Consider the following 17,498-nt stretch of genomic DNA (forward strand, 5'->3'; position numbering starts at 1 on the left):
AAACAGGCTGTCTAGGTTCCCTAGTGGAGATGTTTTGTAGCAGTCTACTTTTGTGTACTCAATTAAAAGTAATTTAGTCTTTTCATTTTGAATGAAATGACTCATGTTCAGATGCTTACAAGAATGCTTTGGAACAATCAGTTTTTATAAAACCCTGTAGTCATTCCTTACTCACTCAACAATTCTGGAACAAGGGCAGTTTTTCTGGGTGACACATAGATACAAGGGAAATGAATAACACAGTCTCATCCTTGAAGTTGTCTAAAGTCTTCCACACCCACGAAAATAGACTGTGAGTTCACACTCTTAATCACAATTAAGTGCAAGTGCTTAGCATTTCTGAATTCCCTGAGCATACCAGAGACTTTACTCTTGAATGTGTAGTGGCCATTCTCTTAAACTGCCATGAGCTTTAATGAAGTAAACTGGGCAAATCCTTTTGTATGGGACACACAGGTATAAACTAGTGAATGAAGGTTTTACTTGCCTCCTTCTATAGATCCAAACCCAACATATTACTGTGGCGACCACAAGGAAGAGGAGGAGAGGAATGACAGGGATTAGGATGTAGGCAAGATTCAAGGGGGCTCCTGAAAAGAAAAGAAGCACATTGTCAGCACTGGGGATTTTGTTTTGTTTTGTTTTTTTTGGTGTGGGTGTGTGTTTCAGATCTTAAAAAGCATGGTCAATACAAGGTTTTCTAAAGAGCATATTCCTAGGAAACAGTCACAGTTACTCAAAAAGTCTTCTAGTTTCTGCCTGGCCTAGTACCCTAAATAATACTGTAAATATATTTAAACTTGGGGGTCTCTTGCAAATATTGAAAGGCTACTTTTGCCAGTTAAAGATAAATTTACAGAGAAGAGATTCTGTATTTCTTGTATTCCTTAATAGACAGAGGCTGTTGGGGCAGTGTGATGTCTGCCTCTAAGGACAGCCATGGCAGTCCACAACTTGTGTGGGGAGGTATGGGGGTGTGGGGGTGTGGGGGTAAATGAGTCCAAGGTCTTGGTATCATTACTGCAAAAAAAAAAAAAAAAAGTTACACAGAACACATGAATTGGAATGCAAAGAATTCCCAGCAATTCTGACTGTGACCAACTGGATTCAACTGAGTCCATGAGCAGTGACTATGAAGAGCACATAGAGATCTGCTTTTTTGAACATTGTAGTCTTTTTTGGATACAGGATCTCGTTATGCAGTTCAGACTCATAGTGATCCTACTGTCTCAGCCTCCTCATTGCTGGGATTACAGGTGTGTACCACCATGCCTGGTTTCCGTGTCCCCTGTGGTCTTTTAAGACTTACCAGAGATGAGTCCCTCAGGAGGATCTGAAAGGAATTAAGGATTGAAAACTGGCTAGTTCTTCCTCTGCTGATCCAAGATTCCCACCTTCCAGAGGTGATTGCCTTTATTTTTTCCTATGAAGCTACAAACCTGACACCCAGAAGAACACAGAAAACATACTCCAAAATCCTCTTTGAACACCACTATCTTAACTATACACAACAGAAATGCCACCCACCTTTATACAGTACTGCTCTTTTTTTCAAAATATTTTTCACACACTATAGCTATTGTATAATAAAAAATTTGAACCCTGTCTCTCATGGGTCTGGAGACAGAAGTTATAAATCCTTGGAATTTTCCAAGTATAGGATTGGCTTTGTTACTCATAAACCTCTCAGGTGGTACCACAATTTATTGAAGATGTCTCAGGATGGGGGTTGCCACACCTGGAAGAGCCACCATGTGATTATAAGGTAGGGGCTTTGAGCTGGGTGGTATCGTCCTGGCCTTTGGGGACTGAACTGTAACCATATGACCAACATTCAGATCAGTCATGCTTTTTTTATTTTTTTTTAATTTTTATTTTTAGGGAAGGGTCTACAGAGTGTTCAGGGTCTCACTACTCTCCCAAGTGCTGGGATTACAGGCATGCACCACCACGCCCAGTCTCAGTGCACCTATGGGGGACGGGACCAGCACAGCACAACCCTGATCCTGCTTGCAGGCGTTTTAATCCACTGAACTATTTGGCTGGCCCTGAGATAATTCATGCTGATGTAATGAAAGCCCAAAGAAAACCTCTGGACATCGAACCCCAGAGCAGCTTCCTGGTCAGTGTATTTTATAGGAAGATCTCCATTTAGAATCCTCCCAGATTGCCTAGGTATCTTCATTTGGCTGCTTTTGACTGTCAACCTGTGTGACAAAATACATAAATACAAAGTTTTTCAAAGTTTTGTGAATTGTTCTAGTGAATTACCAAACTTGAGAGGGTGCTATAGGCTTCTCCCTGGATTTGGATCCACTTAGGTAGGGTGCATCTGGCCTGAGGACCCCCAAATTTGTGGCTGATGTCTGAAGTGAAGGCACTCTTGTTATGCCTTTAAGCTGTAGTGTCTGTGTTAATATGGGTGGTTAGTGTCAGAATTGAATTGTATGTTATATTTCACTTACTGGACACAGTAATCCTCTCAGGTAGGTAAGAAAAATATTTTTACTTCCATTATGAAATTGATAAAGATGAGGGCTAGAGAGATTAAGTGGTTTTTAACAGTTGCCCAGTGACAGAAATCTAAATTTTCCTCTCCATATTTTGGGTGAGAGTTTCAAAGTCCATTAGCACTCTAATTTACTGCTCCATTTTTCTTTTGCCTTTTGTGATCTAACATTTTATATGTTACTGTCCATTTCCTCTATTTGTTTCATAGGTGAATATTAATCACAGGGGTTATGCATCAGAGCTTGGCTTTTTCTGCTCTTGTTTCTTTGTATATTCTCTCTCAGTCCCCACTTGATCCCTTTCCCTGTGACTTGTGGATGATTCCCCTGGCTCTGTCTTCACACAAATCTTTCACCATCTGTCCAGTCTGATTTCCCTAACTGTCGTAGGATAGCACCATGTGCAAATTACAATGATGAAACCTAAAATTCAATAGTTTTTCAAGTCACAAGTGCCTTGTCTAATTTCATGTTTAAGGAATTACAAAAAAGTACAAAGTGGGGAAAGTAAACATGGGTAATTTATGATCACAAGAATACCTTTGTCTAGGCAAGTTTGGTACATACCTTTGTTTTCTTTAAATGTTTCCTGGGCATCTTCTTTCTGTGTTTCTTTGGGAAGTAGAGGTGTTGCTGACTCTGTTTCCTCACCTGGAGAGAGACATAAAGACTCAAAAAGGTGGAGAAAGCCATTAAAACCTAGCTGGACTATTAGATCTTGTCATATTCAAAATGGGATGAAAAAAATGTAGTAGCCATTGGACCAATGACATTTATAAACAGAAAAATAAAGGGTTGAATTTGATGCTGCAGAGGTGCTTGCTGCCCAGGATCAGAAAACAAAATAACTAACAAGAAGCTGGTGTTGACCATATAAAGTACTAACATGCCAAGGGAAAAGCCAGCGATTACTGCTAGGACCATGAATAGTCAGTGTGGCTCATTTCTGGTATCAATAGATTAAACTATTCCCTTCATATCGTCAATAATAATAATAATGATAAGTAACATCACCACATGAACTTGTAACTATTGATTTTCAGCTCTGAGAGATGTTTATAACGACAGAGAGTAAGAATAAAGAAGTAGTTGCTATGGCTGGTAGTGGCATAGAACCAAATTGTCTGGGTTAACGTAGTAGCCTTTCTGTCGAATGACCTGGTTGGAAATGCATTAAGAGAGTGTATAAAACAACCTAAATTAACCCAAATCTTAAATAACAGCCTTACCTCTAGGTCTTGGAGAAGGAACTGTTGTTTTTTCTGCAGTAGAAAAAAATGAAAATAATAACTAGATTTTTCCTTCATCTGAAAATTAGATTATGACATCCATTTCCTGTAAACTATTGTTACCAGATTTTTTTTTACTGTACCAGATACCAAGGGCTAGTTGAATGAAAATAACTACTTCTGCATAAAGACTAACCTAGCCTTCAGCTTTAATGTGGTGCTTTTTCTTTTTTTTTTCAAAAAGGTGTTTAAAATACATATGATTTTTTTTTTTTTTTGGCAGAACCAGGGATTGAACTCAGACCCTTGCGCTTGCCAGGGAAGCACTTATTCCACTGAGCCATCACCCCGGCCCCTACATATGAATTTTTAAATATACTCCAAAGTACAAAGTCTGTTGTAATGTATCCTTATGTGCTGGCAAGCAGCTTCCATGCCTATCAGTGTATAGGTAATACAGTTTCAACAGTATCTCCTACTCCCTGTCTATACCTGTCCTGGATTATTTTAAAGCAATTCAAGGTTATTTTATCAGTGCCTAGTGGGGGTGTGTTAGAGGAATAAACACTAATCTCCAAGCAATGAAAATAGTTGAGAGACCACACAACCCAAAGACAGAGAGATGGGTGATAAGCTCTAAGTTATTTTAAATACTTGCAAGACCCTCAGCAAAGTGAGACTATAGATAACCCAGGTCAAATTTTCCCCATTTGATTGACCCCTTGTTTTAGCAGTGAGTCTCCTGTATCAATCAGATAACATAAGGTTCATAGAACAGGGTGTGTAAAGGTGAGAGTTTAGAAACCACATTCCCAAGACCTAGATGTCAAATCTAGTCTGGTTTCATTGAGAAACTTTTTAATTATGAGGGAAAGGATGGGGGAGGGAGGGGGAGGGGGAGAGAGAGAGAGAGAGAGAGAGAGAGAGAGAGAGGAGAATAGAGGAGATGCAAATGTATTTACATAATTCAGAAATATCTACATCTGTAGTGTATACTATATAAAAAATGATTCTAAGTGATTTATAAGAACAAAAGCAATTTTGATAACAGCCTTATGAGGGAGCTTCATGATAATTCTGGTTTTCTACTTGAGGAAACCAAAATATAGGGAGATTGAATAATTTCCAAATTCATAGCTAGTAAGTAACTGAATTGGAATTCCAACCAAATAAATTCAAATAAAATTAGAATAGTAAGGAGAGAAGCAAAATTAAAATAGTAAGGAGATATAATTGTATTAGGTAGTGGAGAAAATAATCTTGGCCTTCTAAGGAGCTTATATTCCACAAGATGAACAAAAATCTGGATATATAGAAAATTAATATGCATTTCATATTACATTGATGTACCTAATATAGCCAATAACATTTCACAGTCTACTTATATTATCTGTCCAAAGTGCAGTCTCAATAAGCATAGCCCAAGCATACAGTATTTCCATCAGTCCCAGTACATTCATCTTCTGAGTTCCTGATTATGTTTTCCTCTAATTTTCCCTAAATATTCTTGTGCCTTTAGCATACCTCAGAAATAATCAAGTGTTCAGCTCTGGCTAGCATGTCATCTATTCAACATGCCACATGTTTGAATCTAGTTTTAGGAATAATAGTATCCACCTAGACCCTTGCCACCTTGTGGGAACCACAGACGTAGTCCCCACCAGCCCATGGCATGGCTAGAATGTGGATATTTCCAGACTGAATGTGAGCCATGCAGTAAAAGGGACAAACCTGGAAACAGGCAGTTAAAAAACTGTCTGAGGAGAAACACTTATCCTGGTTTTGAGGGGTCCTGAAATCTTTCTAAAAGAAATTATTTTTTAACTGTCTACTTTGAAATAATTTTAGTTTTATGAAAATTTGCTGGCACAGTACAAAGAATTCTCATATATCATCCACTTTGTCATTTTATCACATTTCTGTATCTATTGATGTATTTCTGTATCTTTACATATATGTGTGTATTTATATATACATACAAATATATTACATTATTCCGGAGTAAACTGCAGACATTGCCTCTTTTTATTCCTAAATGCTTCAGTCCATATTTAATAAAGGAGAGTATCATTCTCTATATGACCATAATACAATTAGATCAATATTGATATATTATTATCTAATCAATAGACCTTATTCACATTCTTCCAACTCTCCTAATAATGTCACTTATAGAAAATCATCATCTTCATTGTCACCTCCTCTGCCATCATCATGATCCAGGATTTAACCCAGGATGACTTGCTGCACTCAAGCGAGCCCGACATTTAACTTGAACCTAAGGGTTGAGAATGAGTTGACTGGGAAAGGGTAAAGGGCATTCTATGCATAGGAAACAGCAGGTAAGAGCTCTTGGGGGAACGACATGGAGTGCAGATGTGATGTAGTAGGAGGAGGAGAGGGGCAGCAGTGTTGAGAACTGAGGCAGGGAAGGAGGCGGCAAGGGTCTGATCACACCGGCCCTTTTCTTGCCACGCTAAATTGTATGAACTTATTCTGAGGATAAGTGGCTGCGTGAAACAATATTAGCTCTTCTCCACACATCCACTGCCGTCCACTGGATCCATGCTCAGTGTCCTGGGAGGCTGATCTCTAGGAACTACTTTACTGGGAACCCTTTGTCCTTTGCTTTCTGAGTTAGCCAATGGGGGGCAAAAGCAGGCGATCATAGGGTAGGAGGAAAGGTCAATGTACTTATTGTTTGTGACCTTTCCATGTGAGCATGGTTTGCCAGGAGCTGCATTCTTTTTTCTTTTTCTCTTTCCTTCCTTCCTTCCTTCCTTCCTTCCTTCCTTCCTTCCTTCCTTCCTTCCTTCCTTCCTTCTTTCCTTCCTCCCTTTCTCTCTCTCTCTCTCTCTCTCTCTCTCTCTCTCTCTCTCTCTCTCTCTCTCTCTCTTTCTTTCTTTCGTGTGTGTATTTTAGGGAAGGGTCTACAGGGTGTTCAGGGTCTCATTACTAGATCGGACTTGTATTGATCAAGCTGTTTACAGCCTCCGGTGAGCCGGGGTTACAGGCAAGTTCGCCACCACACCTAATCTCAACTGCTGTCTTAGGGTACCCCAGGGGCGGAGCCGACCGGGCAGACCCAGGGATTGAACTTGCTGCCAATTCACTGAGCTGTTTGGCCAGCCCTAGAGCTGCATTCTGTTAGATACTTTGCCATCTCCTGTTCTTTGCCTACACTTCTGAAAAAAGGCTTTTTATTATAGTCTTATTAAACCTTTTGAATGTATCATCTTTTTCTGTCTGAAACTCAGTCTAAAAATGCAGGTAATGGCAAACATAATGAAGAACGTGATTTCTTTTAGAAAGCTACCAAATAATAAGAGGGGGGTGGGGAGCTAGCTCAGTGGCTGAAGCACCTGCCTGGCAAGCACAAGGTCCTGAGTTCTATCCCTGGTGTCAAAAAATAAATAAGTAAATAAAAAGGCTATTAAAGCAATTTCATATTTCAAAAAACATTAAAATGCATGCATTTAAACCATGGAGCTAATAAAATATAGTTAATAACAGCAAGGGGAAATCAGTTTTAACACATGTTCTGCTGTCACTGCTTTAAGAGGGTGACCTGCTCACTAAGCCAGTCTGTCTTTACAAACTCCTGCCTGGGGCTGGTGAGATGGCTCAGTGGTCTAAAGCACCTACTTAGAACAAGCTTAGCTAAAGCACAGGGACCGCGGTTCAATCCCCCAGCACCACATGCCAGCCAGCCCCGCCCCCTGGTAGGCTGAGCTGGCCACACACACACACTCACTCAAAAAAAAAAAAAAAAAAAAAAAAAAAAAAAAAAAAAAAAAAAAAAAAAAAAAAAAAAAAAAAAACTCCTGCCTGGGACAACCCTGTATGATGGGGAAGGCCAGATCACTGGAGAACATAATTCATTTGAAGTTATAAGAAGGGAAATAAAATCATTTTTCAGTAGCAAAAACTGCCCCAAGCATAGTTCAATTCAAACAATTTTAGAATGACAATGTTAGTCTCAAACCAGATATAACTAAGTCACCCTACTACTAATCAGGAAAGAATGCAGAATGAGGGCCAAGTGGTTGGCTTCAGGGAAGTGAGAAACATAAGGGACAGACTGAATCAGCTGAAGTTTAAATTTACGTCCATTATGAGAAACGAGTCTGGGAAACCTCAAGGTATGAGACTATGGGCTTATGGCCAGTTCAAAACCCTTATAGATCTAGAAGCAAATCCAAGTTGATTTTTCAATGTGCGAACAGAGGAAGTGGCTTGGGGAGTTTAAGCTTGTTCATCAAAGCATCTACCATCTCTGCCTAGTGCCAGTGAAACTGGCATAGTTTATCATTTGCCAGCTCTGGTCATTATCATCTTTAAGTTCCTAGAAAATAATATCACATGGCTGTTGAGGATTTGTGGGAATAATAGTCAGGTTATTCCAAACTCCTATAACCAACCACAGTGTGGAACAAGTAAGAATTCACATTTTTCCATGAAGATTGCTCTTTCTGTTAAGTCTTGCTTTATCACACTGATATTAGATCCTTTCTTTTTTTAATCCCCTCTCCTAGCATCTGATAACCTTCACTTTGCTAAAATTACTCTTGAGTGAGAAAGTGTTATTGCCTATCTCTTTACAAGGATTCTCAAAGTTAAACAGTGCTGGCATTTGTAATAAGCTTTCATTGACCACTTAAGAAAGTCTTGGCACTAGCAACTACTTATAAAAGGAAAGAGGAGGGTGAACATTTAGTCCCATAGCTTGGGAGAGGAGGCATTACCATCAGAGTATTTGCAAATGAAATTATTTTTCATGTTGCATCGATCATCATTCCACTGGAACATGTAGGGGCCCCCAATACCAGGAGGTGCCGATGGCTGATGGTACATGACCACGCAGATCTCGCTGCCACAGGAAGGCTCATCTGCATACCAGTTCCTAAAGGAAAAGGATAAAGTATGTGGGCGACTGGAGAAGCATGTCAAGGCTTTCAAGTCTTTGTTTTCCTATCAGGCTCCATTGAGCTATGAACATAAGATTCTACTTCAGAGCACAAGGAGGGTGGATGACAACTGAAGCCCTGCCAGTAAGCAGAACCACTTGCTTTCTGATATAAACATTGCAATCCATCATCTGACATTTGCCACATCTTTATAGGGAGGAATATATTACCTTACGATGTCTGCAAAGTAGTTGTGAAAAAAGCAGGTAGTAGGGTTATCTGGATGATCTTATTTTTGTTTTGCTTTCTGCTAATTGAGTTTTGTTTCTCTATTCTAGAGCTCAGATGAACTGAAGAAGCATGATGTATCTCATGCAGAACATGCTCTGCTTCCATCTCTTCTGCTTTTTAACAGCTGCAACTTCCTTCCCAGCCTGGGAGGCAGATGGAAAGTTCAGGCCTCTGAGAAAAACATCCCAAGATATGGAGGCCATCAAAGCAGGTGAGGGGGTGGGTAAAGGCAGAAGCACAACTTTTTAAGCCATCTCCTCTTGATAAGGCTGATAAACCCTTCAGCCTCCACTGCCAGATGTCTGATCTTTGCCTCTCTAGCTCTCTCAGTAGGTGCCTTCATAGCCTTAGCTGCACTTTTCAGAAGCACCTGGAATTAAATGGTGCTGCCACCGAGTTGGGTATATGGGTGGCAGGTTAAGCCTTGGATTCTGTAGGGCAATGGTGGCAAATCTATGGTATGCATGCCACAGCAGGCACACTGAGCTTGCTCTGTTGGCACATGAGCCAAGTTGCCCCAGCAGCCAAGCATCGGGTTACAATTGTTTTTTCTAAATTAAAACTTCAATGTTCAGTTTTAATGACAGTGTTGCACTTTGCGATAAATGAGTGGGTTTTGGGTTGCTGTCTGGGTGCTCTTTCTCTAAAAGGCTCGCCATCACTGCCATAGGAAGTTAAATCTACAAGCATCTCCGCCATATGTTTCTCTGGGTCAGGTTTTGTAGTCTTTCTGGCTTTCCATCTGAGCTGTTTTTCTCCAGGGCTGGCATCCTGCCCTGAAACCCAGACTATTTAGCTGAACACTGCTGCTTTGCTTCACTCTTGTCAGATCCCCTCCTAAGCAAAGAGACAGCTAAAAGAACGGTCTCCTGGAAGCACTGAGTATGGCTCTGCTTCAGTCCTGTGTTACAGTCAGCCAAAAGGAGAATCATTTGCTGTACCCACCAGGTATTTCCGGAATAGCCAAGCTCAGAATGAGCACTTCTTGGACCTTACGCCTGGACGGCTAGGGGCCTGATGAAGGCTGAGCTTTGTGCCTCATTAATTACTACAGCCCATTTTCTAACTGCATTGGCCCTCTCTACTGACCTTATGGATTTATGTTATTTAGTCTGAAAGATAGATGGAATATTATGGTTGGTGCATACTCTTTGGACTTGGGTCAGTGTTCAGACTCAGAACTCACTGACAGAGGGACAGCTCAGGTACCCAGGAAGATAGACCCTGTAACATCGTGGCAGGTACATACGATAACAGTTTCTCTTATCTTCTCTCCAAAGGAGCTCTGGGCATTTGCTCATAACAATACCCTGGAGAGGAGAGCATATCCAAATATTACAATGACTGTTTGACACAGGGTCTATGTTGACATCGATACTTAGACTTGGAGTGTCATCAGAGCTACTGAGGAGAGTGGGAGCTATTGATGTCAGGTATTAAATAGAGAATCATCTCATAGTAGGACCCAGATAGTAGTTCCTGTCCCAGTCCCCAAACATAGGAATTGAATAGACCTATTTGATCATTGGTGCAGTTCTGCATTGGTTCCTTAGCCTGTTGTAGTGGAGGCCAAGTGCAAACTTCTTAAGTTGCTCTTCTCCCCACCCCATCCAAAGGACTAAATAAAAATTATCTTATCCAGGGGAAGATGGTAGAAAATAATTCATCCTAAAGACCTAGAGAATGCAGGATACTGTTCTCTGTCATATCTCTATTTAATTCACTTTTCCAACTTCCACAAAAATCAGATAGATCTTAAGTGATTTTTTTCCCTATATTTGGTACAGGGTCTTGCTATGCAGCTTGGACTCCTAGTGGTCCTCCTGTTTTCAGCCTCCCTAGTGCTGGGATTACATGTGTGCACCACCACATACAGACTTGTTTGCTGGCTCAGTGCGCCCTGGAGCAGGGCTGGTGCAACATGTGGGACCAGGGATGGAACCCTGGTCTCTGCACTTGCCAAAGCAGGCACTTAGTCTGCTGAGCTATCTTGCCAGCCCAGGTAGATCTTAAGGATGGTAACAGAGTAGCATATACTCAACCTAGTTCAATCCTATAATCCCTGATTATAGTTGCTGTGTCATATAATATGTTGGGTATTTTGTATGCATAATCTGGTAATCATATCTTTTCTATCTGTATCAGAGAATCTGGAACAGTATAGGTTCATAGAGAATGAACAACAGTGTATCCTCATGGTCTTGACTCAAGGCTATATTTATTTTTCTCACCTATATCATAATATGGTGTGAAGAGGCCTAGATTTCTAGGCATCCTGTGTAAAATGACACTGTCCACTATATTGCTGACATCATGCCAGTTGAACCAGATTAGCAAGAATTAATACACTGGATGCCTTAGTAAGGCTCACATGCTTCCATAGGTCGAAGGTACACCCTGTGAATATTCAGGGAACTTCTAGTTCGTTAAAATGCAAGTGTCCAGTGATCTAGAGAATGGCATAACATCCCTTTCAAATTAAAGAATGAGCTATTACATCACACAATAATTTGGAGGAAGAAGCATAGTGCTTGGTAGGTTGCTTGAGGTTCTAGGAGCAACATATTTCTCACATGGGAATGCTACTGTGGCCCAGCTACCAGCTGACGTGAAATGTGGTCATCTTTGAGTGAGATTCAATGCAGAAAAGGACTCTGAAACAAGTTTTGGATGTGCGCAAGCTGACTTGCTACTTGACCCATATGACCCAGTAGACTGTATTATTAGAAGTGTTAGTGATGCAGAAAACAATGCCATTTAGAACCCATGGCAAGACTCAATGAACATATCATAATGTAGGGCTCTGTAGCAAGGCCATATCATCTGGACCTGAGAAGTAGTCACCTTGAAAAAAAACTCATAGCTTTCTACTAAATAAAGAACATCAACCAAGAGATGGTGCAGCCCACCCTGCCTGTCATGAGTTAGATGATGTCAAACAAACCTTATTATAAGTTGGGTAGGCCAGAATGAATCCATTATAAGATGGAAGAGGTCCATCTAGGACCAGAGGACATGGCATGATCAGGGAAAGCAGAATTTCTGGCATCTACTGTTGCTATACCACTGTTTTTCCCTCAGCTCACACCTATAGTGCCCGGAAGAGTTCCTTATGACTAGCAGATACAGGCAGGCTGCACTTGTTTCATAGCGAGGCCAAGCTGAATATGCGTGAACAAGCTGCAGTGGACAGCAGCTGCATGGGATCTCCATTCAGAGGTGGCCTGAAAGAGCATGGTAAGGGGACCCCTTTCCATTGGCAGAGCTTTAGTTGATGCATTTGGTTAACCACCATGTATGAAAATAGAAGTTATTGGAAGTTAGACCTGTAAAGACTCAGATGAAAGACAATGGCTTGGCCAATGATAAGAGGAGGATTGAAAGATTGGTGATAAGGAAGTCCTGGATAGAAAAGACATATATAGATGTATGGGAATGTATGTAAAATGAAAAATTTTGTCACATGTAAACCTCACCAGGGAGCATCTACCAAGGTAATGGTACAAAATAGCCAGGGAGGCAAAATGACTCTGAAAGGGGATGCCAGCCATTCTGTTAGCAGCCACCCCAGCTACATTAATATTAGTTCAATAGATATAGAAGTGGAGTAGCCACCGTAGGAGAAGGATGGGCATGTGCATAGGTGTAACAAATTGGCTCCTGATCACCAAGACTGATCTGGATACTACTACTGCCAAATGTCCAGCCTTTCAGAAGCAGAGAACCAGTGCTATGTCTCTGACAGCTCACAATCACTTGAGGAGACCAACGTGGCAAGTTACTTACATTGGAACCCTGAAAGAGACAATAGTCATTTTGATAAGAGCAGGTACACAGTCTGGGCATGGGTGTGCCTTTCCTGCCACTGGGCCTTAGTCAGCACTGCTACCCAAATACATGGTATTTAACCCGTCAATGAGTAACATCTCCTCAGACAAAAAGACCTACTTTACACTGAAGAAGGTGTTGGAGTAGGTGCCTGGCCATGTGCTTTACCAGTCAGATCACACACTGTACTGCCCCAAAGCTCACTGCTTGAAAGAATGATGGAATTGTCTATTGAAAACTCAGCTGAACCATCAACTTAGTGGCAACACTTTGGGACAGGACATCATTAACCAATCAATGATTTGCATAGTCCTGTATCTCCAAGAGTAGAATACACAGGTTGGGAGCAAAGGGATGAAGAGCAGGAGTACCATCACTGGTAGGAATGCACTTGGGGAATTTGTACTTGTCTCTGCGGTGCTGGACTTTGGGAGTTCTTAGTTTTCAGAGGGGAATACTTCTGCTAGAAGAGACAAGAGTCTTGAGCTATGAGCCATGGCTGTCTCTTAAGACAGATGAGATCCTTCTTTTCAAGGACTAACAGGCAAAGAAGATGTGATTATATTTGCAGATGGTAATTGACTCAAATCATCATGAGGAGGTAAGTTTGCTGCCATACAGTATGGGCAGGGAGAAGGATATCTCCTGGGATATCCCTTGGTACTCATTTACAGTTAATGAAAAAGTGCATTAGGGCCAGCAGTGGACTAAGTGCCTACTTAGGCAAGTGCAGGGACTAGGGTTTGATTCCCAGCACCACATGCTGTGCCAACCCTGCCTCCAGGCACTCTGAGCTGGCTACTGAGTCTGTGTGTGCCCATAGAGGGGGACCTGTGCCACCAAGAGGAGATTTTTTTTTTTTTTTTTTATAATACCAGGGATTGAACTCAGGACCTTGCGCTTGCCAGGCAAGTCTTAGACTACTGAGCTATCTCCCCAGCCCTGGCTACTGAGTCGGGCCTGGTGGTGCATGCCTGTAATCCCAGTCATGGGGAGGCTGAAAACAGGAGGATCACTAGGAGTCTAAGCTGTGCAGTGAGACCCTGTACCAAATACATTAAAAAAGAAGAGCGGATGACCCACTACTATTATGGACTACTGGACTATATTGGAATATTTTGCTGAATTCACACACCTACAATATTTAAGTGACAATGGAATACCCTTCTCTGACAAAATTAAACAAAAAAAGAGGATAGAAATGAATGACCGGGGACCTGCCCAGTAGCTCAGTTGTTTAAGTGCCTGCTTAAACAAAACCCTCAAGCTCAAGCTTCTGGGGTTCCAACCCAGATAGTCACTGCAAACCAGAAATGCCCTAAAGGCATTTCGAGCCTCCAAAAAAAAAAAAAAAAAAAAAAATGAATGACCATTTTGTATCTGTATATTCAAAATAGGATAGATATACAGCTACATTCTATTAATTCAATGAATAAGAAGATTTGTTCTAATAGTGTTTGTGGACAGGATGTCATATCTGCATCTTGTACAATGAACAACCACTAAGACGACAATATGCCATGTATTAATTATTGAAACTGTCCTACTAATCAGTTTTGAACTGTCTCATTGCTATTTGTTTCTCAATAAAATTATTTAAAAAATTTTAAAAAAGACTGGTCTAAGACAAAAAAAGAAGAGGAAGAGGAAGAGGAAGAGGAGGAGGAAGAGGAGGAAGAGGAATAATACATTAAGTGCAGCCTGAGAAGAACAAGGTGACTAGGGCCATAGATGAGCATTTGGGTCATGAGACAAAGTCAGCCACTGAGACCAGAGGGAGGTGGGGAATCTGGACTGGACAGTAGAGGAAAGAGATGAGCAGTATCAATTATGGCCCTGAGTCCAGCTGCAGTGATAGGAAATATAGTTTAACCTATTAATATTCATTTTTTAAATGATCCTCTCAGGAAAGGAAGCCCATGAGAGTACTGGATAAGGATCCGACTGACAGAGTGGGTAGAAAATAATGGATGCTGACATTCTGTCTGAAATGTAACATTCTTCATTCTTCTGAGTGATAATGACTGTAGATGTTTTTATAATATGATTTTCTATTTATTCTCTGCTTAGGTCTTTTCCTGCTTTATCTTTTGAGTATTAGTGCTTTATATAAACTATCATTAAAAAGACATTAATTCTTTGTTATTTACAGGCATTTCCCAGTCCTGTGTCCATCTCCTAATTTTGATACATTTTTAATATTTGTTCACATGACTGCATTTTTTAGTGAGGGATGATGGCAATGTCATGGTGCCAGGGTAGGATGTGAATGAGTAGTGTCTTGGTGCTGTGGGTTTTGGGTGTTCCTATAAACTGTGGCTTTCCTAAAATCCCCATTCTTCACCATTCCATGTAGCTAGATCTTGGGCTCGGCTTTCCTTGCCCATTGCCACATTTCCCAATGGCCTGGAGTCCTATCCTGACTCCAGCTCTGTGGACCTTCAGTCTCTTAGTAGGTTGTAGTCCAAGCCACCAGATACCAGATCACTGACTTCAAGCATCATGTGCTGTTGAACAAATACTGCTAGGCTTACCCGCTTGACCAGAACTCTGGTCATCAGTGTGGACCAAGTCAAGCTGAGCTCACTACCTTCACCACACTGCTCTGGTCAGTGGCTATTACTATCCTGGTTTCTGCCTCATCTCCCATGGATCTGGCACCATGGATCTTGCTGTCTCTTCTAAGTTATATTATGAGAATCAGCTGCTGTGGATTCTACACACTTACCTAAATTTTGATGTGCTGCCATCAGTCCAAGTATAAAGGTCCTGGCAACTGGTACTGTTGCTTTGTTTCTCTTCATGCCTTCTGAGCCCAATCCAGAAATCACCATCTGATGCCGAGAGGTTTTCAATGAACATTTTTATCAGTCTCTGCTCATCTTCAGACTCGATGCTGAGTAGTTGGCCCCCATCCCTCATGCAGGTTTCTTTGGCTTCCTCAAAGTCAAGTCTTCGAGAAGCATCATGGGAGTAAATGACTTTATAACAAGGCCTCTGTGTCCCTCCCCGGCAGACCAGCTGCCCTATGGAAAAAGAAGGCAACCTGTTTCACTGTCTACAAAAAGTACACCAGGGAAGGGAATGATCCTACCTCTGGACAGCAATTCTCATCACTCATCAGCACACTGTTAGCCTGTCAGTTAGGGTTTCCAGAGAAAATGAATACTGTATTCAGCATGGAGTTGCAGTGACTTGAACTCTGACAGCCATATTGTCTAGGGACATCATGTTTGCTTTTTCCATTACAAATTTTTGTAAAGCAGACATTGCTATCTTTTAGAAGAGAAGTTGATGAAGATTGCCAGTTTCACATGAGGCACACAAATAATACTTTTAAGCCATTTAGGAGTCCCAGGGGATTAGTGTGTCTTGAAGTCATTATCTTTGTTAAGTGGTTCTTTCAGGTAAGAGAGGCTTTCTAAGGTTGGGTATAAATTTCTCTACCTATGTAGTAGGACTGCTTTACTCAATCTCTCATGTGATCAGAAGCTAATAGCATGAGATCTATAGAATTTTCTGCTGATAGTTCTCTGACTCAAAGACAATAGCCAACATTTACTGACCTTTTCCATAGCAAAGACTTTGTATTTACATAACCACCTTATCTCATTTAATCCTCATAGCCAGCCTCTGATGCATATATTGTTTATACCCCCTTTTATAAATGAGAAAACCAAGGCTCAGAGTAACTAAATAATTTGGCTAAGGCCGAATTATTAGCTCTGAGCAGCACTATCCAAGCCAAAATACAGATCTGATGTCAGAGTCCTGAACTCCACTTCTGGCTGCCCACTTCATCTCATATTTAGTTTGCACTGGGAGTCTATGTAATGTGTTTCATCTGATTGACACCTGAAGGGCTGATAACTTTTGCAGAAAAAAGGAACAGGATTTGCATGAGAAGCTAGTAACAAACCATCAGTACATGCCGTCCTACTTTGTATCTGGGTGTTTGAAGGCTTGCTGCAATTGATACCTTAGCTTCATGTCATTCTCTTGTTCTTCTTTTTGTTGACTTTTTCCTTTTTTCATTCATTATTCCTTTATTCAGTCTGCATTTATTGAACTAGGTGCTAAGAATAGAAACAAGTGCTAGTTCCTAGCCCATGGGAGCACATAGCATGTTTCTGGATCTAAATGCACAAAATGAAAAGCAGATTTCAGTAAGGAGCATAGCCCACTGCACTGAGAGAGCTGAACTGTAGGCCGTGGGTGTGAATTGCTACCACAGAGTGAGGAGGAAAGGATTTTGGTTTGGGAATCTCTTTCCAGAGCTTCTGGCATGTTCTTGTTTTTCAAACTTGTTTTGTGGCAGTGGAAGAAGCCAGATCGCTTTCACTATTCCCAATACAGCCCAGGACTCAGGGCAAGAGGCCACAGGCATTAACTACATTATGGGCAAGGGCACGTACAGATGATCCAGCAAGCTGCAGTGAATTTTTATTTCTATATCTTCTCTCATCACTTTGATAAAGAATTTGTAAAATTAGAATTTGAGCAACAAATTAAAAGAGCCTTGGACCTTTTCTCCTTTCATGCTCTTTTTTTTTTTTTCAAAGTTTTATTGATAAACATATAGCAATGAGACAGTTTCAAATCAAATCGAGAGTACAGTTTCAACAAATAATACACTACATATATTCTTCTTAGTGGTTAATTGCTGTACAAGATGCAGACTTGTGATCCTACTTACAAACACCATTAGAAAAAATCATTCTATTCATTAAGAG

General features: G+C 40.9%; 1 protein-coding gene across 3 annotated transcripts in view; it reads right to left on the bottom strand.

Annotated features, from left to right (window-relative positions):
* The window catches only part of Layn (layilin), a 50,652-nt gene that overhangs the window by 13,542 nt on the left and 19,612 nt on the right, over positions 1-17,498 (bottom strand). For all 3 annotated transcript variants that reach the window (XM_023709567.1, XM_023709566.1, XM_023709565.1), the window contains 4 exons: positions 15,494-15,791; positions 8,485-8,642; positions 3,078-3,161; positions 488-590 (listed from right to left, as the gene is read on the bottom strand). In XM_023709567.1, coding sequence (XP_023565335.1) covers positions 488-590; positions 3,078-3,161; positions 8,485-8,642; positions 15,494-15,791 — 643 coding nt within the window. The remainder of the gene's footprint in view (positions 1-487; positions 591-3,077; positions 3,162-8,484; positions 8,643-15,493; positions 15,792-17,498) is intronic.

The sequence above is a fragment of the Octodon degus genome, unplaced genomic scaffold (genome assembly GCF_000260255.1).
Source record: "Octodon degus isolate 3935 unplaced genomic scaffold, OctDeg1.0 scaffold00012, whole genome shotgun sequence".
NCBI classification, from domain to species: Eukaryota; Metazoa; Chordata; class Mammalia; order Rodentia; family Octodontidae; genus Octodon; species Octodon degus.